The sequence below is a fragment of the Colias croceus genome, chromosome 15 (genome assembly GCF_905220415.1).
Source record: "Colias croceus chromosome 15, ilColCroc2.1".
In the NCBI taxonomy this organism is placed as follows: Eukaryota; Metazoa; Arthropoda; class Insecta; order Lepidoptera; family Pieridae; genus Colias; species Colias croceus.
Genome location: NC_059551.1, coordinates 1,058,625 through 1,085,092, shown reverse-complemented (window position 1 = coordinate 1,085,092; position 26,468 = coordinate 1,058,625). Strand labels below are relative to the sequence as shown.

The window sequence follows — 26,468 nt, the reverse complement described above, 5'->3', positions numbered from 1 at the left end:
CCGATCGTGTGAAATAATCAGAAATAATAAACCATAGTAGAGCCATTTTAATAGGCAACATTTGACAGTTCAACAAAATTCAACAACGTAACCTAGTAACGACGACATAGAATAACATGATAATTCGTTTTGTTAGAACTGCACATTTGCTTAACTTATTTCAATTACGATTACATATTTATAATAATAATGACTGATACAAGTAATTTTAAGATTTCATTTTACTGATAAACCATCCTAAACATAATAATCAATTTCTGAATTGAAGAACTGACGTCGCTACAATTTTGTGTCAATAAACCTTTTTTCTTTTTAAACACTAGAGACGTTACTCTAAAAATTGAAATCTGACATCTAGAATCGAATGCATTGATTACTTGTGAATAAAAATCATCATAAATTAAAAAATTCGATTGACAAATGTTTCAAATCCGTATCGATTAATACACTTTAATCGATGTTTTTAAGCAGGTTACCTCTCTTCGAAGATAAAATTGATAGACGTCAAATGTTGCCTAATTGGCTCGACAATACCTACTATGTATTCAGAGTATAATGAAAGGGTAGGTAGTGTAATCGTAATTTATTGTCCTCTATATTTTTATATATTAATAAAATAACTACCTATTTATGTTCTTCAGACTATTCTTATTAAATTAAAAATAAACATACTTAATTCAAACAACTATTTTTATTTTTTTTTTTTTTTAAAGACAGATGGAGCGTTGCCGAACTAAACCGAATAATTTATCGTCATTTTCAATAAAGCTATGTGTGCTGTCATTTCGCCGCTGCACTGTACGTACACGGTGCTTCTGTGTGCGTGTAATGTTGCCAGATATTGAAAAAATTCCCAAATTTTTCCCCGACTACGGAAAAAAGAGGGTTATGTTTTTCGAGTTTATGGATGTATGTATAATATTTCTTTGACACGCCCTGCAGTATAAACCGTTGGACCGATTTTGAGTTGTGAGGTTTCATTGCAATGATCTGAATTATTAAGTTAGTGGCTGTAGTGACGTAGGCTTTATACATAAATGAGAAGTCAAGTTTTAATTTTTATTTAAATTCTTTTATTACATAAAGTACCTGCCTACTAAAGTTATATATGGACAAAATAATTGTATTCAATTTTTTATTAAATAAATTACATAAAAATAGTTTCAATATTAACTATAATAATTATATTATTTTTTATTTTTCATAATATATGAATACGAATAGCGATAGTTTTTAGTCGAGAATACGGGACATTTTATTTTCATCATATCCATCATGGAGTTCACATAAATTAAATCGCTAGCGAAAACGACTATGACGTTTTTAAGCTTTATAAAAGTAACAAAATAATGTATTATGCTTATTAAAATAATCTAATAATTATCATGAACCTTCAGTGCACTATACAAATAATCACATTCACGATCGATAAATCCAACAGCATTACCCTGAAGATCCTTTAACCATTTTTACCAATAAAAATGGCAAATTCATTTTCAAAATACTGGCAACATACGTTGAAGTTTTGTATTCCTTCTTAACTGTAAAATTATTATTCGTATTAAAGAAATAAATCAGCCAAATAATCTACAGAAAACCTGTGAAACGATGTTTTATCTTTTTTTTTTGTTTTCGGGAACAAATTTTACAGCGTTTTGTTATCACAAGACGGCATTTTTTTACTAAAATTGCAAACCCTTTTTGACGTATTGCATGACAATTGACACTATATGCGCTATAGCACTGGTGCAGCGACGTATTTGTTTTTGATTTCGTATTTTCTTTGACAAGGGCGACGGGCGGTTGTCATGCTCCATCTGTACTTTATTTTGTAATCTAAGCTTAATAGTAGCTAACGCCTCCCACGCTGATTATAATACTCATCCCATTAAAATTTACTTCTACTGTTACTTATAAATTTTATTCCTTTAAACAAAATTAAATTTTCACAACAACATCAGTTCTTTTGAAGATTACTCCCAGTAAAAAGTACAAACAAACATGCAAACAATGTTAAAAAGTTTACCTCAGTCTACAAACATATGATTTACGAGTGTAATAATTAAAATTAGCTAATAAGACAAGTTAGTATGGATTGAGAGAAAAATAATCGCTTATTTTACGAAATCTATACTAACTAAGAATGCTAAATGTATTGAAAAGCAAGAATGGCTCGACCAATTCGGTTAATTTTATTTTAACGTTTTTTGTTAATGCACAAGGAAGGTTCATACGGAGAAAAACACGAAAAGGGGGTAATAAATAGGGTAGGTAGGCACAGCGTCGCGTCGTCCCCGGCACGAATGGTTCCTTAAAAAAAGTCAGTTGAGCCCACGTTGAGCCCATTGGTTTGGCCATAAGCTGAATTCGTTTGAGTTTTAAAATACATTCATGAACTGCAAAAAAAGTCGTAGCTCTTAAATGCACAAGTTGAATTGAACAATGCATTTACTTCGTAGATTTATTTACATTATGAAGGTAGATCGAAATTTTGTTAGCCGCTCTTCAATAGGCAACTGGCAAATTGACTGAGCAAATTGACAACTGACAAGTATCATTAGTCATTAAATGACACTTGACAGGACGTTGGCGGCGAAATTATTTAAAAAATTCCGCACATTGCAGAATTGCAAGTACCTATTTCTTTTTGTACCTAAATTTTGTCTCAACTAAGGTCTCAACTATATTTTGTGGGGATTAACAAAAACATAAAAATATCAACATAGATTATCTAATAATGATAGAAAGGAAAAGATACGAAAAAAAGTAAAAAGTACTTTACTAAACAAATAATAGAACATAGGTAATTATAATTTACGTTGTAACTTCATAAAAAGTTATTCTATAAATTGAAAGCTTTTTATTCGCCAAAATGCCTCGAAAATCTAGACGCAATATGAAACAACAAAGAATTGGGTGAGTGATTTGTACATTTTATAAATTATTCAATTAGTAACTACTCTTTAAGTGTTATCTAAAAACAAAGTTCTAATTTCGTAGTTTGAATTAGCCCTGAGAAGTAGAATGGTATTAGGATCGGCTTACGAAGTAATTTACGCCACAACCAGTATGTACCTAATTTACGCCTACCTTTTAAATGTCTAAAAATACAGTGGGCCATAGAACATCATTTCTTTTCGAAAAAAATTATGTATGTACTAAATAATATTCTATGTCTATGTTTACCAGAGGGCAGCATATTTAATTTTTAAACTACTTAACAGAAAAGGAAAATAAAAATAAGATGTTCACTAGGAAAATTGTTTTATTCACTTCAGCCATTATAAGTACAAACACATCTTTCTGATATCTTTTGAATATTATACTTATTATACAATTATTCATAAAGAATAACATGAGATGGCAATATTGCATAAACAATAACAATGATTCTCAGTAGTAATTAATACAATACATTTTCAGAAAAAAAACCAAAAACGCCAAGAAGAAAGAGAAGCAGGAAACAGTCGAACAAGTACCACATTACTATTACACAATAAATCCAGACAGAAGAGTAACAAGACAGATAAGTAAGATTCTCCAAGCTATTAACAATTTTTCTTTAATAGAAGTGTATAGATGTATGCCCCTTTTGGGAGACGAGTATAACATTCCATATTGGGATGTCCATGCTGTGCGTTACTCTGTTGTTTTTGGTCATTAGTCTAATTTTCTGTAGTATTTTGACATAAGCGTTCCTGTTTTTATCCAATTTTTATACTAAGAATTACCATGCAAGGTAATATTGTAAGTAGTAGTTGTAAGCTATGAGTAGTTTTCAATCAGTATTCCTTACCAAACGTTGTTAGTTCTTAAGCAAAACCTTACTTTAAGTCATTGTTGTGCCTTCATATTTTATTAGTTTAAAATGAACGACTAAAAGTTGGTAATTTTTAAGTGTTCGATTTTTGTAGCTGTATTGTATGACATACTTTTGTTAAATATAAAACAAACAACTTTAACTGACTGTTAAGTTTATAATGTGACAAAGTTATAAATATCTTGTTTATTTTTTCACAAATACATTTACTTTTGACATAAATGTTAATTTTTTTTTAATTTTCTATCTTACATTAAAAAATAAAACATAACATGGTTATTTTATTTCTATCACTATGTATAGTTTAAAATTAATATTCACTTTTTATTCGAGTCTATGACTTTAAGATTTTATCCTCTTTATAAACTTGTCCAAACAACAAGTATTAATGCATATTTCTGAAACCAGCCAGTAACAATGTTATCAAACTATATCTAAATCTATTGTCTATATTCATGCATTTTGCAATAATTATATGTATTGGTAACTTAATTTAAACAAAAAGTCTAAAACTTATCCCATAATATTGCTTTAAATATTGCTCAATAAACAAATTTAGTGCAAATCGCAAACATATTTTTCAAATATGGAAGCTTAAATAGCTTTTTTCAAAACCACACACAACATTACCAGTTACAATTCTAATTTCAAATACAACCATCCCATTGTCTATGGTCACAAAGTCCACTTACCTACCAGTTACAACAAAACATGACAAACAATAAAGAAAAAAAAAAGATTTTTAAAAAAGAAAACCATCATTAACTTTCTTGAAAGTCGCTATCGCCGCTAAACGTACAACCGGAGTGTTGTATGATGTGCGTCGCGCTGTAGATACCGCATTTCACGCACGTTTCATACGATTTGTTTAGAACCATTTGGCTGAGAAAACCGCCCGCGAACGCGTCTCCCGCGCCATTTGTATCGACAATTTGTTCTCTAGTGAGGCAAATCACTGGAATGAACGTTACTTTAGTACCCTCTACTAATATAACGGGTTCCTTTCCCTGTGTGATTACTACGACACGTGGCCGCGCTTCGTTTTGTTTCGGTAGCGCTGCTATTTTCAATGCAATGTCTTTCACATTCGTTTCCGATATGTCGAACGCTTTGGCGAACGCGTCGGCTTCCTGTAAAAATGTAGATAAAACAAGAAAATTAAGGTACATGTAACTTTTATTGGAATGAAATACTTTAAAACACATATTTCTATTTTTTTTTACTGGCAAGATGATTATTGCCATTTTTAATTTCCAATATAAGACACGAACAAGATAAAATATCAAGAATGGATTGAAAATACCAAATTCTTTTTGATTTATTATTAACTAGCTTTCCACCCGCAGCTTCGCCCGCGCAGTCAAAGAAAAACCCGCATAGTTCCCGTTCCCGTGGGATTGCCGGGATAAAACCTATCCTATTTTCCGGGGTAAAAAGTAGCCTATGTCCTTTCTCGGGTATCAAAATATCTCTATACCAAATTTCATGCAAATTGCTTCAGTAGTAAAGGCGTGATTGAGTAACAGACAGACAGACAGTTACTTTCGCATTTATTTATTAGTATGGATTTCTTGATAAATACATTTTTTTAATACCCATAGTCCCCCGTAAAATCTTAAAAACTATTTGCAACAAAATACGTTCACAGATTAAAAAACAACTCACCGATTCATTACCAAACAGTACATCCACATAGGGCATTATTTCCGCCAACGGCTCCTTATAGAACTGCGACACGAACGGCGCGCTCAAATTCATTATGAACGTGTGATTGTTCGCGTTTGCATGTTTGGCGAGCTGCATTATGGACTCAGGGGATACTGCTACGAAGAAACCCTGTAATTTTGTTAATTACAAATACATAAAAACTATGAAATTGGGGCCTTGAATAAAAGAGCTTATTTGTCCTTAAAAGGCCGGCATAGTACCTATAAAAACACCAGTGATATAAGTGTATATGGGGCGGTGGTGACCACTTCACAATTTACATCACCTGCCCCTTTGCATATAATTTATTTTTCAGAATTTAAGTGCTATAGTTGGTTATTTACAATATAAAGGATCATTTTAAATTCATAAAAAAATTAAATATGTAGGTATATCTCATGTAGCTTGCTCTGAAATAAAAGAAAATCGTTTCCAGTATTCAAAACTTACAGACGCATAAAAGAACCGCGCGCCCTCTATACTCTTCTTGCACTCGTTCTTCGCAAGATGGTCAACTGTGAACTTTTGCGCCGCGGCCAGGTTCGCGCACAGCGAGCGGTGCGTGCCCGTGACTAGCACCGCGCACGTGCCCGTCGGCGTCGTGTCGCATATCTGGTATTGGACTGATACGCCGTCCGCTCTGAAACGATGGCACTTGAGTATATTAGGTACGTTTCTAAATTAAAATGATGTTAAAATGACTGAAAAATTACTGGATCACGGTATTTTTGGATGACCTGTTTAATTACTTTTTAAGCTATTGCATCGTGGGCCTTGAGCGCGGGGAACGACTCGAGAAATTCCGTAACGAAAAAACCTCACGCTCCCCACTCCGACGGGCACGGCGGTGTGGCTTGAAGGCATAGCATGCAATAGCTTTACACGTCTTTTTTTTGTTATATCTCTGAAGGTGATGTTGATTGTTGACATTATAAAATAAAGAAAAAATGGAAAATAATAGAATAATCCTAACAAAAGCCCGTTAAAATACACGAATAGTTACCATGCGATATTGTTGTTATTCAAACGGATAAAGTCTAAACACCCATTTTCTGTTCCTATCATATTAATAACATTACACAAACAGATAAGTATGTTAGTTGTACAAATAATATGAGTATCTATGCGACTGAAAATGCTCTGACAAATAATATACAATAGGTATGTACATCATGTTATCAGCGAATAGATGAATTGCAAATTTGCAACCCATATTTGCACAACTGAAATGGTATCTATGAAATCATGTAATGTCATCAGTTTTTCATACATCTTTATACATATCGGCTAAATATAACCAGTGTTGGAAATATTATGAGATATTTAAATGTAAATATATTTTATTTTTCTAAAGTCATTTATATGGTCTCGAAGGACCAAACGCTTCGACCATAGTAAATAGCAAATCGGTATCATGATGTATATTTATTTAAATTATATTGTGAATAAGTATATGGAAGTATCATGATTACAATCCTAAACATACCGTGGCATTAATAAATTACTCTGGAATGTACAGATAGAATAAATTAGTATAAACGCTATCTTAATAAACAGCCAGTAGAACAGTGTCTACCGTATCTAATTGATATTGCTATTAACTGTGGTGAATATATTACCACGTCTAATTCACGAACAATTTCCTTTTGTTGTTTTATGTTCAAGTATTATTCTTATCACCGTGAAAATTTTCGGAAAGGTCGGACGATGACTACTTCATTATCAAGTAGTCACTTAGTTATTATAGTGTGGACTATGATGACTTATTTTATTTTATGGATAAACCAAACATCCTCTTAAATGCCGTTTATGCAAGTAGATAATGATAGATCATTTCTCTTTTATCTAGGGTTCGAGAAGAAATAAAATTTTATCAACTATTTTCAGTCCAAAAAATTTTTTTGATGATACGAGAATTCATTCTGATAGAAGACATTTTTACAATTCGCAAATATTTTTTGAGAAACCTAAAAAATGATTTTGAAAAAACAACGAAATAAATGTATTTCGTAATTATTTACTAGGAAAAGTTGCCGTACATTTATAAAATTTCATACAATACATCGTCCAAGTTAACCAAAACCAAAGGAATGATGTAATTCGTCACGACAATGCGAGTGATGTCTTGTCACGAACAAGATAAGACGGCCAAATGTTATCTCGATGGGATGATAAACAACTCCTTTAGAGAGACGCTTGTTAAGCAAGCGATATACGTGGAAATAACTTGTTTGTTTTTCACAGAAGCGTAATGTAAAAAGAGATAGTAATAATATTGCAGAGGAACAGTTCCACGCAGTATATTGAGGTCTACCTCTAAAAACTACAAAATTTATTAATTAATGACAGACTTTTGAGTTCAAAATTAGGAGATATCATCATATTTTTTTTTATTAGTCCATTCTCCATTAATCTGAACAAATCTACAAAAATTTACAAAAATTTTACGTAAACATTAAAATTTAGAAAAAAACATTCGAGCAGTCTTTTGAAAACAGTAGTCTCTGCAATGTCGTGATATTTTTTCTCTCATAATAAATTTAATATCTAATGTGAGGAATTAATATATTATAGGAACTACTCAGTTAACCTTTTTTATAGCTTATCTTTTGTTTGCAGTAATTAACACTTATCATAAACGAATTAACAAATATGCCCACAATACTAGGCCGATAATCAATGATAACGCCATCAATGCCTTATCAATCGTGTCTATCAATGGACGAGTCGTCGAGTTCGATTATCTTGATTGATGTGCGTCTTATATTAATGAATATGCAAAGAAATCGTAGTATGAACTATATTAAGAACGTTTCGCTGAATCGATCGTAAGTTTACGCTATCTATATTTATCTAATCTCAACTAATCCTAGGCTAAGCAAATCCTGTCCTATGAAAACTAAAAGATATACATAAAGATCTCTAAATAATCAGTATGTATATAACATTCTGATAATGCACTAACACATCAGGGTCACTAACAAATACACCCTGATTTCAACACTAATTTCTTTGATATATGGCAATACTATACTTTATAAATAGTGCATAAAATATATTATCGCACCTTAGACACCTTATACATACGTCATTTACAAAACTACTTACTCGGCTCTCTCCTTTAATATTTTGGCATAGTCATCATTTCCAACACAACCAAAGTATACACAAAGCTTAGGCTTCTTTAGAATCCACTGAGCGACTCTGAGAGAGTTCTGTACACTACCTCCAGCTATAAACTCGGCGTTATATCTGTAAAAAACGGAAACTTTTGTAAGCCAATTTTATAAGAGATAGAAAATTACAAAATATAAAGTGAATACATCGGGATTAGAATAAGAATTAAATCTGATTTAAAAGTAGGTATTTTACTATGATGTCATAAAGCAGTTTTATCCCCAGTGTGGGAAAGTGTCGGCGCTAGACGACCTATATAGCAGTAAAGACATTGTGGCATGGTTGAAGATCACATAAGAAGAAGAAGAAACAAAGAAAGTTTTGTATTGACATTAATAATTGTAGGCAGTTAGTTAGTACGTATGCCAACAATAATATAGCGCCCGGCAAACTTCTTGGCTAAAAAGTAGCGTGGTTGGGGAAGCTTGCGCATATAAAAATGTACTAAAACTTGATGCGCAAACTTCCCCCACCACGCTACTTTTTGGCCAAGAAGTTTGCCGGGCGCTATACCACTAAACCAACTTCAATCAAATTTTGGAACAGTAAAAGACAGACTACTTTCTTTCACTAAAACAAAAGCTTATTCCAACAAAAAATTAATAGGAAATATGTATATACCGCTACTAAGCGATAAAGTAAAATACACGCAAGCAAAGACGATTGAACAGCTTGTACAACACTAATATCATAAGCCATTTTTTGGCTGTGCTATAATCAAGCAAATATCGTACATACTTCAGAAGAAGCCACTACGTCATGAATCAAAGTGCATATGAGATATAGAAATTCTTTTAAATTATATACAGATGATTTATTGCCATTTAGATTGATACTTCTGACAATCAACGTACAACTGACGTAGCAGCAAGAATACTGGGCGTTGAGCCAAGGCATAAATTGTTTGTTTGTATTTACTATTGATACATTCAAATTAAACTCAAACTCAAACATTTATTTATACAATTAGACTTCTTCGAGAAGCACTTTTGAAACGTCAATACATATTTTTAACATTTACCACCGATTCAGAAAGCAGTATCTATGGAGAAGAACCGGCAAGAAAAAAATTCTTATATTTATTATAAATTTTTTTATTTTTCTTACATAAAATAATAATCACCATATATTTTTCAAATATAAAAATTTGTTATCAATTATTATAAAATATTTTTAAGTAATGATATTAAAGTAATGGTTGCAAAAACGAATAACCATCATGACTATGTATATGCACATAACAGTGCAATGAATAAAAAAAAAACTGTTTTACTGGGTGTTAAATTATGGAGTTATAACAAAATTCTATGAACATCTAACAGTAAAACAACTAACAAGTACGAAAAAGTATTTCCGTCAATAAAAAAAAATAATAGAAATAAAACCTACTTCTCCATAAGTTCCTTATACAGCGGCATGTGTTTGTCCTCAGCCATGATAGCATCATCGGCTTGGAGGCCATATTTCTTGAGTAATGCTTCATCAACAATAGCAGAGATATCCAACAAGGGATTACCAATGCCTACGAGGACTCCGTCCCGAACACAAATGCAGCTGTAAATGATTCATATAGTAAAATATTATTGACTTTCTAAGTGTCTGTTTATTAAATAGCCAATTACACAAGATTTAATTAAATTAGTTCATTAAAAATTTACGCGAAAATTAATTAGGAAATATTATGTAGAAGCAGAGCAGTGAAAGAATATTATATTTATAATATTATAACATTAACATATTCTTAGTTTAAATACAGATGTCATTACAGTTACTAGTGTGCATTTAAATTTGCTTCGTAGTGATAAAAAATTATCATTTAATTATAGTTCAATTTAAGCGAATTAATTATGGCCATCGCAAAAGGATGTCTAATAAATGCAAAAAGTCACCTATTATCCATTATGTAATAATTGATGCCGAAGAAATAAACAGTAATCAAACGACTGAAAACGTCGCTAGTAAGAAATACACTAAATTAAAAACAATATTATTAATTTTAGCGTAATGAAAATCACCGCATGTTTTTCTAACAAAAACGTGCTCTCAGACGTCTACGTAACTGAAGAATGCAAAAAAAACGAAACGACAAACGTCGAAACGAACACGGAACACGAATTGTTGACATTATTGCTTTGACATTTGACAGCTGACATCGTTTATCTATATTGCCAATTTAAAATTTTAATTTCAGGGTTAGAATTATAAATACTTTCTTATAATTAATCTGTTTAATTGTTGTGTCAGAAATGCATATCGATTTTAAGAACACAATAAAGATAATGTTTTAAAAAGCTAGTTTATTTAACCTTTTCAGAATTCTTATTGGTATTAAAAAGTGAAAAGTTTATTCTACTCTATTGTCTCTGCTTTGTGACATAACCTAGAACCCGGTGCACAAAATCACGTTTCGCGATTCTTCATAGAACAGTGAGAATCTTCGAGAAGTGTGAGTTCGAAGTCTTCTGCGAAGTCTGTTTTATCATTCCAGTTTAACTTCACTTAAAAAATGTTGCGTCTGCCTCGTGTTGTTCGTCAAAGCGTCTCCTTACAAAAATCGCACCAACTTTCAAGATTTTATGCCAAAGATGTAAGATTCGGTGCTGATGTAAGAGCTCTCATGCTCCAGGGTGTGGACGTCTTAGCCGATGCGGTTGCAGTCACAATGGGCCCTAAAGGCCGAAACGTGATTCTGGAGCAATCGTGGGGCTCACCAAAGATAACCAAAGACGGCGTAACAGTTGCCAAGGGAATAGAATTAAAAGACAAATTCCAGAACATTGGAGCTAAGTTAGTACAAAATGTTGCAAACAACACAAACGAAGAAGCCGGTGATGGAACCACAACAGCTACAGTACTTGCCAGAGCTATTGCAAAGGAAGGTTTCGAGAAGATTTCGAAAGGCGCTAATCCGATCGAGATTCGCCGCGGCGTAATGATGGCCGTAGATGCCGTTAAAGACAAATTGAAGGGTATGTCCAAGCCTGTTACGACACCAGAAGAGATCGCGCAGGTAGCCACCATCTCTGCTAACGGTGATATTGCCATTGGCCAGCTCATCGCCGATGCCATGAAGAAGGTTGGACGCGACGGGGTTATCACAGTTAAAGACGGTAAAACACTCTCCGACGAATTGGAAGTAATTGAAGGTATGAAATTCGATAGAGGTTACATTTCACCATATTTCATCAACTCTTCAAAGGGTGCAAAGGTTGAATTCCAAGATGCGCTCATTTTATTCTCTGAGAAGAAGATCAGCAATGTACAAACAATCATTCCTGCTTTGGAGTTGGCTAACCAACAGAGAAAGCCCTTGGTTATTGTTGCCGAAGATGTTGATGGTGAGGCTCTTTCCACATTGGTTGTAAACAGATTAAAGATTGGTCTACAGGTAGCTGCCGTGAAAGCCCCAGGCTTCGGTGACAACAGGAAGGCTACACTCAGTGACATGGCCATTGCTGCTGGCGGTGTTGTTTTCGGTGATGATGCTAACCTGATCAAACTTGAAGATGTACAGTTATCAGACCTTGGCCAAGTAGGTGAGGTTGTCATCACAAAAGACGACACACTGTTCTTGAAGGGCAAAGGTAAGAAATCTGACATTGACAGGAGAGCAGAGCAAATCCGTGATCAAATCCAAGAAACCACCTCTGAATATGAGAAGGAGAAGCTCCAGGAGCGTCTTGCCAGGCTAGCATCTGGAGTTGCTGTTCTTCACGTTGGTGGTTCCAGTGAAGTGGAGGTAAATGAGAAGAAAGACAGGGTTAATGATGCTTTAAATGCAACCAGAGCAGCTGTTGAAGAAGGTATTGTTCCTGGAGGTGGTTCAGCCCTTCTCAGATGTATCCCAATGCTGAATGAACTGAAAACAAATAACACCGACCAGACCACCGGTGTAGAAATCATCAAGAAAGCTTTAAGAATGCCGTGCATGACCATCGCCCGTAATGCTGGTATCGATGGCTCCGTTGTTGTTGCTAAAGTAGAAGAGCTTGGACCTGAATTTGGATATGATGCCCTGAACAATGAGTATGTGAACATGATTGAGAAGGGAATCATTGACCCCACGAAGGTTGTGAGGACAGCTCTGACAGATGCCAGTGGTGTTGCCTCGCTCTTGACAACAGCAGAGGCTGTCATTTGTGATATTCCACAAGAGAAGGAACCAAACCCCATGGCAGGAATGGGTGGTATGGGTGGAATGGGAGGCATGGGTGGTATGATGTAAGCCGTCTATAGCATTTGCAATTGCATTTAATAATAAAGGACAATTTTCTCCTAAGGTTGCAATGAATGAGTTATGCAATTTATATGTGCAGTGAATGAATATATTTTTTATTGAGTCTGATTGTGTTAGATTAGAAAGACATCCGTCTTAGAATTATTTAGTTTAATGTTTGCTTCAGTGGAGCAAGGTGTTATTTTTAAAATACATAATGTTGTTAAATTTCTGTCTTTTATTCTTCCTTCTAACCATATTTCTGTATCATTTGACTAAAAAATAAATTTGTTCTAGGTACTTATTAATTCTAGCATGACCATTGACCTACCCTAGACAGTTTAATTTTAACTGCATGATGCGTTGAAAATATAAATAGGTATTTTTCTAACTGCTAATATAGATTGATCTATTTATTTGATTTTTTTTTAGATCTAGGTATGTTCAAACTTAAATTTAGGTATTGATCACATTAGTTAGTTTATCTTATTCAAATAGCTACCTATTTTGTAATAACCGCGTGTTCTACAATAAAATTATTTCAAGATGGTAAATATGTAGCTTTCTATTTAAAAAATATTTGTATGAATCGGTTGAATAGTCACCAAGTTATTTTACAAATTGAATTGCAGTTTGTTATACTTGAATAAACTTAAAGCTCGCGCGATACGTAATAATAGACTGTACTAAGTACTTAGCACATGCGGTCAATTGTGCGGTCAATAACCCAGTAGTCAGCTAGGTATGTATATGCAATTAGGTTCTTATATCAACCAGGAGATGGCGATAAATACATGCATGTAACATTATTGAATATGTAAACATAAAATTTAATTTGATGTGTCAACTTATAATCTAATAGGTAGGTCAAGGGGTAAATATTATGCATGTTAATGCTTTCGACATTATCTTATTGCGATAAAGCCTAAAACGCATAATATGTAATTAATACGCACTAGTTTGTCTCAAAGTAGAGTAGCTAGGTACCTACAATATGAATTATTACAGATTAGGTATTTACGTTACGTAATACGATAAAGTATCTCAGTAATTAGATACCTAGGTACTTAAAATATAAATTAAATTGTCTTATTACTTATCTGATACCTAGTTCATCATATTATAGTACGATTGTAATATTCTAATGACTTCTTATTTACCGAAAACTTTAGGTAGGTAGCTAAGGTAGGTAGGTAAGTTACTCTTACTTAAGTAAACAAATGCTTGCAACAGAATTTAATAACAAATGAAAGTCATTGGTAGTGTATAAGAATCATATTTATTTTTTTAAATATTTGTCATTAAACAACACGTAAATATGTACATTCGTGTAAAATAGTAAGGTACTATAAAAATATTTGATCTTCATCTGAATCACCAGTGCCGTAAACAAAATGCCTCGTCCGTACGACATCACTGCTTACTGCTGTGTTGTCAGTATTTGTATTTTTACAGGGAGTTACTGGGTATTTTACTGGACCTAACCACCTTCTGCTCAACCCAAAATTACGGGGCAACGCCACATTCTTCATAGAACCGCTATTGCCATTCTTATCTACACTATTCAGTGAAGACTGTATAGATTTTAAAGACGACTTCTTTAAAATATCACTGGTGTCATCTAAATAGTTATCAGGTATATTAACATCGGACGGAATGCTTAAACTTAACGGTCGCCGCTTATACTTTGAATTAGGGACAATCCCGCGCCAAGAATTGAATTTCTGGTCATTTTTCTTAGCAGGTGAATTGTCTTGTGAAGATTGATCACCTAAATCAGATTCATCATATACTCTGTTCTCAGAGTAACATTTTTGCAAGTTACTTCTAACAGGTGTATTTTGTCTGCTAGACTTTTCTTTTATTCTATTCACAACTTTCTCTTTCGTTAACTTTATTAGTGCATATATTGTCTTCAAAGCTTCTTCATTTAAAAGTTCATCATCTGTCAGCTCAGCATCTAGAGACACAATGCTTTCTTTAAATTTGTTTTCTCTGCTTTTGCTTGTATCACTTCTGTCCTCTTGGTGTTCTGCAGTTGTACTTTTTAATGTATTTTGAAGAACTATTAATTCTACTACTTTGGGAGCCGATTGTAACAGAGATAAGGCTTTGTCATATTTTAAATTTAATAAAGTTTGTCCATTAACAGATATTATTTGGTCTCCAGGCAATAATTTCTTATTTAAATCTGCAGAACTATCAGGTGTGATAGATTTTATGTATACATTTCCATCAGAGCCCTCTGCAACCTGTAGACCTAAAGCATTATTATCATCTCTTTCTAAAACAGCTGTCACAAATACTCTTTCACCTTGAACACATTCCATATTGTCTAGTTTCTCAAAAATGGATGTATTTACACAAGATTCATTCCCTTCATTATAATTAAATACATCTGAATATACTTTTGGTGATTCCAATACATAAGCTGTAGGTGCTTGTGACATGTTTTGGCTATAAGCCCTTTCGGGTAACAGTTTCATGCTATTTACATTACAATGCTGTTTTTGTTCTGAGCTTAAGTCATCTGAATCACTTTGTGTTGCGACCAGGTCACCCTCAGAACGCATATACATATATTTTGGCGATGTTAATGTGTTATTTAATCCTGACGATTTCATTCCATTGAAAACTCTTGTTCCCATTTTAACGCCATGTCTTCTTGGTAAGCTACTTTCAGATGATGATAATCCATCATTAGAAGAACTTCCATGACCAGGTGGACTGTTTAAAATACTATCATCGCTATTTTGGGGCGACAATATTCGCCGTAACAATTCCTCAGTGTTAGGTTTTTCATTTTCTTTATTTTGCGCTTTTTTATCACCAAACAGATCTACTTTGAATCTTCGCCGTACAGGTCGTCTTACCCGTACAGGGTTTCTTACAGCGAGATTATAACTATCCTGGTAATTGCTCACTTCTGCCTTCTTTGGGCTATCGGTTGTGAATGGACAACTTAATTCACTGGACAAATAACTGATAAAGTCTTCTTTAGCATAAAGTTTTAAATATAATCTATGATGAAGTGATGCTAGCCAGAATATAAAATAACTTTTATTGTCGGTCATTTTTAACTTATATTTAATTCCGATTTTTGATAGTCCTGAATATGCGTTAGGTACAATGTAGAGGCTTTTCTTATTGTAGTAAAAATTGTGAATATGATGCCATGGTAAGCTTTGTAACACAATGCGGTTTGTACTGCTATTTGGTGAATCGAGAATCTGGCTTGTCCTTGAATATAGCGTAATTCCTCTAGGTCCTATAGATAACCAAACATCCCTACAAAACCCATCTCTCGTAGCCCAAATAGCTGAATAAAAGTGTGCACCATAATCACGAAAAGTTTGCGCTAGTGTTATATAATTTACGATTGCTCTATTCCTTTCTAAGCCCCTTCGAGATTCATGAGCTCTCTTCATCCGTAACTTAATATCTGCCATTTCATTAGTGATCAGAGATTCCGGTAAATAATGTTCTAGTAAAAAATAATCTGCAGTGCCATGTTCTCTATATGAAAATTCACCAAACTCTATATGTAATGCATAACCAGCTAATAAAATGAGATTCTGTATCGTTGAGATCATTTGTCCTTCAACTGTTGCTCTCCTTAACTGCAAATATACCCGATACCTCCATTCTCCGCCTTGAATATTACTGGCAATATTTTTAGGCAAGAAAAATTTAATTCTTAAAAATACTGTTAAAGAAATATCTTCATCTGCATTTTTGTGTTTCTTATTACTATTCTTGTGCCAATTTTCAGGTGCTATTTTCTTTATTTTATAATCCTCAGGTAAAAATACAAAATCTCCTCCAATAAGTACAGCAATGCCTAACATGAAATTGTGCTCATATTTTTCACTGTGAACAAGAGCTTCAAATATTTGACCGACTGTTACACTATTTGGGTCACATATAACATCTATCTTCTGTCCATTTAAAAGAACAACTGTTATTACTTTCTTATCACACAAAGCGGAAATTGTTAAATCTATACTTTTAGCAGGCTGTGATGCCCGAACAATAAATTCAGGTCCCACACAACCATCCTTTCCTTTCAACGTCTCTGCTTTATATAAACGAGATGCTGCTCTTTGCACTGGTTTGGTTCTTCTAAAATTACTATTTGAGAATTGCTTGTTAACCAATTTTTCTTTGTGTAAGGCATTCATGGACACAGCATTTTGAGTATTTGATGTTTCTATTTGGGTGCTACAAGCAATATTCAATGTTGAGTGAGCATTGCTCAGTCCACCCATGCGCGGCGTATCAAAAAAGTTTAACACTGGTTTTCTCTGTTTGTTTGGTAATCTACAACTAGGGAATGGATCCTTTTCGTCTGGCGATTTCACGAGGTTAACATAACTCCTAGGTTTTGTACTCACTACCAAGTTAGTATCAGGTTGTATGTCATCTGATTTGTATGAAAGTGGCTGTTTGAAATGGTAATCGATAACAGGGCTTAGCGTTATAGACGCGGCGGAACATGAGCTGCGTCCAGAATCCTCTTCATAATTTCGCGGCATAATTCTGAAAATAAAAAAATATACAATTATTAACAATATTAATGATAATTAAATCCATAGCAAAGAAACTCTAGAAACAAGAGGTCGTAAAATTACCATATACGGACAATCTATGATTTAATTATGCAAGTTATTAAGTTTAGTCATTCGCCATAGCGCAAGTAAAAGTACAAAGTAATATAAATTTACATAAATTTTATAATCTCTGCAAATACTGAGAATTCTCGTAATAAATTATATCACTATATTAAATCCTTATTATAATTAAATAAATCAATAACGTAAAATATTCAACTTACACATTCGTGAAACTTTTCAAACTTCAAAGCACTTCTCCAACGTATCTTGTTGTAAAGTAAATAGCAATTGTTTTATTTAATCTAATGAAACTATGAAATTCACTTTCACAAGGTTCTTCCGCATTGTTTACATTACAAATGATAATAAAGAGAAAAATTTATAACTAGGTAGTAAATACACCTGTTGGCTGTTACTTTGTTTGGACGCACTTGTTCAGTTTATAAAAAAATCCACTTGTAGGTGAGGTGAGCAGTGAGGAGTGAGGTATTCATAGAGTTGCCACTAGATAATTTTTAAAACTTAATCACTCTAGGCACTGTGCTAGGCACCTCCTAGGTAGGTATATGCACAGGTATATGTTTAAAATATATTTATGCGCAAATAAGATTCTTAAATATTCTATGGAATATAGACTAGCTAATAGATAATTACACTTCTAATAAATTAGTATAATGCCTAGTTGTCCGTAGAAAAGAGAAGAATATATATATATAATTCTCATTGCAGTGAAACTTCTGCTCGTTGAGAATAAAATTTCAAGATCGCGTCATGGCAATACCATTGAGTAAGGAGAGCGACTGAAGGACTTGTATCCATAGTTATGAATAAATTATTAAAAAAAAAAAATTGAGTAAGGAGACGATTTTGATAAATCTTGCCAAAGAAGTTTCACTTCTGACAAGTGTGCTTGGCACACACGCTCTTTTTTAAGATAAATTTTAGATAAAATATATTTATAACGCGCTATAATATTTTCCTTTGATATTTTCCCATGCTATTTTATTATGAAATTCGATATTATTAATAAATAAATAATTTCTTTCTACACCAAAGTCTGATCAAAACTAAAGAAGATTGGAAGATTAGCAGATCAACTAGCAAAAAGCGAATTTGAAGTACATATACAGTAATTTTTTAGCAATATCTAACATGGATATTCATCATCATCATCCTTTTATCATCTTAATTTTTTTGCAATCTTTGGGAATCGATGACTTGGACTTGTGACATAATTTGTCAAATTAATGACAGCGGTCACGGTCAGTGAAGTATTTTGATATTGATGGATCAAAATCTTCGAAATTTCTCCAGCAAGTTAGACAAATCGTTCATAATTCGTATTAATTGCAATATAAATTTTATGAGCTATGCGATTGTAAGAATATCATTCCATTAATAACTATTTTGGCTTTGTGTATCGAATAATGTGTGCAGTTGTTATCAGTGTTTGCAATTAATTAAGATGGCTACTTTAATTCAATCATACGAACAACAATATTCAGTTTTAACTGCTGATATTACTGCAAAAATTGGTCGTCTGAAATCTGGAAGCGACGGTACGTATTTATTTGATGAATTTAATACAATTTTGGTTGTCGTTCAATAAATGTGTATTGTTAAATTTTAATCAACTTGGCAAATAAACTTTTGTTGATCTGAGGATTTGAATTGAGGGAAATTGAGTCTATTGTGTTGTAAACTATACAATAAATTCTAGTCTTTGTATGACTATCTTCCTTTATCTCAATTGGTAACTGTGAAAATTACAATTATTTGTGTTTTAAATATTAATATGTAGGATGTGATCAAAAGCAGAAGAGACTATCTCTTACACTAAAGATTTAAATTTCGAAGTTACATAGTTGCCCCTTTTTTAAATTTTTTTCTCAAACAAACCCAACACAAAAATATGGTTGGGTTGTGGCTGACAGCTTTTATGATTTTTTTATGTGCATATTAATTAGATTTGCTGACTAATTAGTAATTATGTATCGTGTCTTAGGTATCGTGGCAAAACACCTTGCTGGGTTAGCTCTTTGAGAAATAAATAAGCTTTGCAGAAGCAACAAATTGTTATATTTGAAACTAGAGTTCCAACCGCAGCTTCACTTGCATTGTCTAAAATTTAACAAATAAAATGCTTCCTTGAGTTAAACACTATCCATTGGTAAAAACAAAATGAAAATTGGGGAAATAGTTTTTGAGCATAATAGAAATAGACAAATAGATGCCACAGATAACTTTGTTTTATAGTTATGTTTTTTTTTTCAGATGACCGTGATAAACTCTCCAGAGAGATTCAGTCTAACTTTGAAGAAGCTAATGACTTGGTAGGTATAAGGCTGCAGTTAGACGACAAGCGCGGTCAATTATCAATTTATGTTTTATTAACAAGGACGTAAAGTTGAAATTAATTTTGAGCAACTAACTGCGCGGCGGCCGCGCGGTGGCTGCGCGCTCGATCGCGTGGAGGCCGCGCGGCCACCGCGCAGTTAGTTACTCAAATTAATTTCAACTTTACGTTCAACTGGAAATGGTCCGGGTTCGCAGTGACGTGGCTGAGCGCGCGGCCGCCGCGCGGTCACCGTACTTTCGGCGCGCGGTAACATTCCATGTCATATAAACGCGCCCTAAGAAAGAAAAATAAAACTCATAGTTGCAAATTTGTTTTATTTAATTTGTCTTTATTTTTTATTTTACAAGGTGTTTTGGGAATATTTTACTCTTTCAAACTATCAATTTTATGTTATTTATGCTAACAAATAGCAATTAATGATTTGATGAAATTGAAAAAATTTCTTAATTCTGAAACGAAACAATTAGCTTGAAATATTAAAAAAAAAAAAGGAATTTTGATATGAAATTTTTCCAATTTTTTTTTTGCTTTTAAGCTTGAGCAATTAGAGTTGGAATACCGCGGCTCGGGCGCCGGGTCCCGCGTCGCTGCGTACCGGGCGGAGTTGCAGCGCGTGCGTGAAGAGTATCGCTCCGTGTTTAATAATTCGGCTACATGTGAGTTTTTGTCAATATTAATTAACGAAAATAATACCTACTGTTTGTGATAAAATATTTATTGTAGTTTTATAGCAATGAACACTATTTGCAATCAATAATTATTTTTTTAATTGATGATTTTTTTTAAAGGATATCTCTTTGTATTTTATGCAATCATATCCACAAACAGTAAAACAATAGGTATTGTAGAAAAGGTGTGTTAAGAACATAGACATGTTATGCCACGGCATAAAATCTATGTTTAATGTTAATATGACTCAAATAATAGAAATAAATTTGCCCAAGTGTAACTTACTATGAAATTATTACAATAAGGCATCCATTCGCAGATAATATAGACCCTGACGAATACGAAGACTGGTCGACAGTCAACGAGCAGCGACGCAAGCTGCTCGACAACACTGAACGTCTAGAGCGAACCGGCAAGAACCTCACCGAGGGCTACCGGGTGGTTCTGGAGACGGAGCAGATCGGTGCCGCCGTGCTGCAAGACCTGCACAGCCAGCGAGAAACCATACAGAGGTCCAGGGGAAGGGTATGGACGTTATTTTTTGATTAAAAAAAATTATTTTGTCTTTTAACAAGAAATTTTCAGTAGTATTGCGATTTTTTGAACATAATAACAAATACAATATTATTAAAATCTTTATTCAGCGATTCTTTACTAGCAACACTTCAATGCGTATAAAATCGGACATGACTTTGGAACTGCGAGTCGATTTCGATTAAACAAAAACGTACATCATTTGCACGAGTACGCGCATTAACCCATTGAGCCCCAAGCGGCACGATCGGTCCAAGACACAATAGATTTTCTATTGTGTCTGTGGTTCCGGGGCCTGAGTTATTACAGCAGCACTTTTTTATTTCAGTTGCGCGAGACAGACGCCACACTGTCCCGCTCCGGGCGGGTAGCACAGAGCATGCTGGCTCGAGCGCTACAAACGCGGCTGGTGCTGGGCGCCGTGCTGGTGCTGCTGGCGCTGCTGGCCGCGCTCGGGCTCTACCTGTACGTCACCTAGCTACGCCTGCTGCTGGGGCACTGCCAGGTGCGTGTGACACGTGCTGGTGCTGCTGGGTGACGTGCGACGGTGTTGCCACTGTGAAATAAAAAAAAATAAAAAAAAACGACGTGTGCCACTCGGGGACTGCCGCGGAAAAGCTATTGCATGCAAGCGTGAGGTTTTTTCGTTACGGAATTTCTCGATTCGGTCCGCGCGCTCAAGGCCCGCGATAGAAGCTATGCAATAGCTTAAAAAGCAACTATCATGTTACATGTCATGTCATTTAAGAATTTAATAAAAGAAAGAGCGTGTGTGCGGTGCACACGTGTCAGAAGTGAAACTTCTTTGACAAGATTCAATAATACCAAAATCTTCGTCTTACTTCATGACGTATTGCCATGACGCGACCTTGAAATTTTACTTTCAACGCGCCTAAAGAAGTTTCACTTCAGAATTGTATTTAAAAAAGAAAAGAACATTTACCCACAACATGTTTTTTTTTCGACAATCTTTAAGACACGCCTTAATTAAGAAAGCCCATTAAATATGCATTTTAATCTAATAGTTTTTTTTTTCAAATTTTCAGGAATATTTCTACCTGGATCACAGAGTCCTAGCACAGTGGATCTACTATCTCTACATGATCTGCACCAAGATATTGCCCACAGGTCTAAGGATCTTCCTGTTCGCGAAACTAGTACTTGCTATACTACGTTTTAAGTATAAAGTTTTGCGCGGGTATTACTAGAACACTATCGTTATCTGTGCAAGTGTCAATGTCAAAAAAAATGTGGAAGTTTTGCGCGGGAACAATATTTCTTGTCTGTGGTTGACATCGATATGTGACATTAAAATGTTATTAATTATTATCTGTGCAAACAATTATAGTCGAGCCAATTTAATAGGCAACATTTGACGTCTATCAATTTTATCTTCGAAGAGAGGTAACCTGCTTAAAAACATCGATTAAAGTGTATTAATCGATACGGATTTGAAACATTTGTCAATCGAATTTATTAATTTATGATGATTTTTAATCACAAGTATTGCATTCGATTCTAGATGTCAGATTTCGATTTTTAGAGTAACGTCTCTAGTATTTAAAAAGAAAAAAGGGTTATTGACACAAAATTGTAGCGACGTCAGTTCTTCAATTCAGAAATTGTTTATTATGTTTAGGATGGTTTATCAGTAAAATGAAATCTTAAAATTACTTGTATCGGTCATTATTATTATAAATATGTAATCGTAATTGAAAAAAGTTAAGCAAATGTGCAGTTCTAACAAAACGAAATATCATGTTATTCTATGTCGTCGTTACTAGGTTACGTTGTTGAATTTTGTTGAACTGTCAAATGTTGCCTATTAAAATGGCTCTACTATAATGACAGATTTCAATTTTTGCGCGGGCATTGCTGCATAGAAAAAAAAAGCTGTTTTCACGTTACAAAATAGTTTTTAACATTTTGCACACAACAGGCGTATGACGTATCTTACTTCAATTGTCTGCAATATCTGGTTATTTGTAGATATTTTAAGAATAAACTACATACATCTATATTCCTAACGAAATATTAGGGAATTTAATCAAATATGTGTACATTCCTGTCGGAGGCTTCACTGATCTCTGCTTTACGCATATAAATCTATAGAATCCATATTGTTTTATTATATTTAGAACAATTGAAAAAAATAATCTTTATGCCATTGAGTTACTATGTACTGTATGACAATTTTAATCTACCATAAATATAAAAAGGTTTTAAAAATAACAATTTCTTTCGAATATTTATGGTTGAACTGGTACAGAAAAAAATTTGTAAGATCTTGGAGTGGATTATAGATATTAGAATAAGTGGGAACAAACTTAGTGAGTTTTTCAGTGTTTTACTTTGTGTAAGGGAAAGTGATTGGCGTGTGATGATTTTGTACAGATCGAAGATTAATAATCATCGGTATATTTCAATATGTAATCATTTCATTAATTCATTAATCATTTCGACATGTAATCATAGATTTAATCAATAATATTTAAATCTCAATACATATTGTATTGGATGTATTGTTATTTGTGACTCACTGACTGACTGATATAGGTATGAACGCACAGCCGCAACTACTGGACCGATCGGGATGGAATTTGGAATGCAGATAGCCAGTATCATATTCGGCTTCCGCTAAGAAAGGATTTTAATGAATTCTACACACAAAGGGATAAAACAAGGGATGAAAGTTTGTCCCAAAAATAATATTTTCACCATGCGGCCGAAGCTACTTGTATATATATAATCATTGTGAAAATAGGGAGTTGGTGTCATCTTTTAAGTAATCCTTCGTTAAAGAATATATAATTCCGATAGTATCCTTTCGCAGCGATATAATCTAATAAAAATTGTTTGCGTTAAAACTTGCCATTGCTACAAAACCTATCCTATCGGAACTGTGTATAAAACAGAACAAAACAATGTATTTACTTCCTTTTTGTCACGAGATATGTAGTAGTGAATTTAAATTACTTATACGTATTTTTAGAATACATTCATATAATAGTAGTCTAAGATCATACACTAATAGTAATAAGAATTACTATATTAATCATTTTTAATTCTAAGGTGAAATGTTGCTTGAAATGTATTAATGTGTTAATGTCCCTGCTAGCATTACTAATAATTTAAATTCGTCTTCAATACTTGCAGAGACCTTTTTGAGGGACCATGTTGCGGGGTGCAGTACATTATTTGAATTGCGTCACGTAACTGCTAATGATATTGTTACAGCATTTAAGACACTTAATTTAAAAAATACTTGTGATCTTTGGGGAATGTCCGTAAATTTAGTTAATAATATAATAGAAAATATTGCAAACAATTTAGCTTTCATATTTAATAGGTGTTGTGACTATGGTACATTTCCTAATTTACTAAAGCTTAGTAAAGTTATACCTCTATTTAAAAAAGGTGATCAAGAAGACTGTAACAACTATAGACCTATCTCGATTTTACCAACATTAAGTAAAGTTTTCGAAAAGTTAATATTAAACCAATTGACTAGTCACTTTGCTTCTAATAATTTGCTGCACACCAAACAGTTTGGTTTCACAAAGGGGCGCTCAACCACAGATGCTGGAGTTGCACTACTAACACATATATATAAGGCATGGGAAAACTCAAAAAATGCTTTGGGGATATTTTGTGACCTCTCCAAGGCATTTGACTGCGTTGAACATTGTACTTTATTGCGCAAACTTAATCACTATGGGATTAAAGGACAAGCTCAGAACCTCATAGCCTCATACCTTCATGATAGGATACAAACTGTAGTTGTTAATGGAGAACGTTCTAGCGGTGCGTCAATTAACATTGGTGTTCCACAAGGATCTATTTTAGGACCCTTCTTGTTCTTGGTATATATCAATGATCTACCTTATTATTTACAGGATAGGTGTGAAATAGTTCTGTTTGCAGATGATACCTCATTAATATTCAATGTGGATAGGCATGACCCAAATGTTGACGAAGTGAACAGTACTCTTTTACACATATCCGACTGGTTTACTGCTAATAATTTATTATTAAATGCCAAAAAAACAACTTGTGTTGAATTTTTACTACCTAACGTTAAAAAGTTGAGCAGAAATATTACCTTGAACGGGGAGGTATTACACCCTACAGAATCGACTGTATTTCTTGGGTTAACATTGGACGAGAAACTACAGTGGGGAGCCCATGTCAACACCGCTGCAGGTAAGCTCAGTTCAGCAGCATATGCAGTCCGAAAGGTAAGGCATCTCACCGATGAAGATACAGCTAGATTGGTATATTTCAGCTACTTTCATAGTATTATGTCCTATGGAATTCTACTATGGGGCAGGGCAGCAGATATAGAAACTATATTTATCTTACAGAAAAGAGCCATTCGCTCTATATATAATTTACGTGCTCGGGACTCACTAAGAGATCTCTTTAAGAATACTGGTATACTTACTCTACCATCACAGTATATATTTAATAATATTTTGCATGTACACAAAAACGCCGACTTACACACAAGAGTAGGAGATAGACACTGTTATGGCACAAGGAACAGAAATAGAATTGAAATGCCATTTTTCCGATTAGCTAAAGTTAAAAATTCATTTATGGGTCAAGGTATACGCTTTTACAATAGAATTCCTCATAATATTAGAGAGTTTAGTAGTTCTAAATTTAAAACTTATATAAAAAATGTACTAGTTCAGAGAGCGTACTACAGTATTCAGGAATATATGGACGATAAAAACCCATGGAGGGTTGTCGCGTAAAAACCACAGGACAGTTCTTTGTATATTATGATATATTATGTATTTAGATATAATTTACATATTATGTAATATCGACATGATTTTAAAAGAGCAACTATGGAGTTTCTTGCCGATTCTTCTCCATAGATCACTGCTTTCCGAATCGGTGGTAAATGTTAAAATAATTATGTAATGACGATTCGAAAGTGCTACTAAATAGTAGTCTAATTGAATAAATGAATGTTTGAGTTTGAGTTTAATTTATTTATAGTATACGGTTGTGCAATAAAAATTATATGATGTTAGTATTTATTAATTAGCCTTTAGTATGTACAAATTTATTTATCCTTAAAATTTTGCGTGACTATTTAAGTAGTCCAATCCTTATAAATCAGTTTTTATTGTTCTATATTAAAATTATTTTCTTTTTGCTTTTTTAAGGATACTGTGCTATTTAAACTAATTTTAATTCGTTCGTTATCGAATGGTGCAGAAATATGTTTTTTTTTCATAATAAATCTGTAATGTTCCTCATAAATATGAATGTGTCGTTCTTTCATCAACATCTGTTGAAACAAAAAACATTGTGAACTTATAACACAATGAGAATGATTGTTATTACTAATTATTATTA

At 33.5% G+C, this 26,468-nt stretch overlaps 4 protein-coding genes and 1 long non-coding RNA gene across 5 annotated transcripts; 3 read left to right on the top strand and 2 right to left on the bottom strand.

The window, feature by feature from the left end:
- Window positions 1-2,620: 2,620 nt before the first annotated feature.
- Window positions 2,621-4,091, top strand: LOC123697852. Its single transcript, XR_006752292.1, has 2 exons — window positions 2,621-2,916; window positions 3,424-4,091. It is a non-coding gene; the product is annotated as an uncharacterized LOC123697852 (long non-coding RNA).
- Window positions 3,248-10,778, bottom strand: LOC123697838 (adenosine kinase). Its single transcript, XM_045644401.1, has 6 exons — window positions 10,594-10,778; window positions 10,094-10,258; window positions 8,636-8,779; window positions 5,978-6,167; window positions 5,486-5,656; window positions 3,248-4,950 (listed from the first exon to the last, which is right to left on the bottom strand). The coding sequence occupies exons 1-6, from the start codon at window positions 10,602-10,604 to the stop codon at window positions 4,582-4,584; spliced, it is 1,050 nt and encodes a 349-aa protein (XP_045500357.1). The 5' UTR covers window positions 10,605-10,778; the 3' UTR covers window positions 3,248-4,581.
- A 293-nt stretch (window positions 10,779-11,071) lies between these two features.
- Window positions 11,072-13,148, top strand: LOC123697824 (heat shock protein 60A-like). The gene has a single exon (XM_045644384.1). The coding sequence runs from the start codon at window positions 11,211-11,213 to the stop codon at window positions 12,927-12,929; it is 1,719 nt and encodes a 572-aa protein (XP_045500340.1). The 5' UTR covers window positions 11,072-11,210; the 3' UTR covers window positions 12,930-13,148.
- A 1,044-nt stretch (window positions 13,149-14,192) lies between these two features.
- On the bottom strand, window positions 14,193-17,934 carry LOC123697821 (tyrosine-protein phosphatase non-receptor type 13-like). The gene is made up of 2 exons (XM_045644379.1): window positions 17,755-17,934; window positions 14,193-17,459 (listed from the first exon to the last, which is right to left on the bottom strand). Exon 2 carries the CDS (start codon window positions 17,453-17,455, stop codon window positions 14,267-14,269), a length of 3,189 nt encoding a protein of 1,062 aa, XP_045500335.1. The 5' UTR covers window positions 17,456-17,459; window positions 17,755-17,934; the 3' UTR covers window positions 14,193-14,266.
- Window positions 17,935-18,556: 622 nt separating this feature from the next.
- On the top strand, window positions 18,557-22,431 carry LOC123697841 (vesicle transport through interaction with t-SNAREs homolog 1A). Its single transcript, XM_045644404.1, has 6 exons — window positions 18,557-19,092; window positions 19,808-19,866; window positions 20,428-20,548; window positions 20,881-21,086; window positions 21,424-21,600; window positions 22,142-22,431. Exons 1-5 carry the CDS (start codon window positions 18,999-19,001, stop codon window positions 21,571-21,573), a joined length of 630 nt encoding a protein of 209 aa, XP_045500360.1. The 5' UTR covers window positions 18,557-18,998; the 3' UTR covers window positions 21,574-21,600; window positions 22,142-22,431.
- Window positions 22,432-26,468: the final 4,037 nt, after the last annotated feature.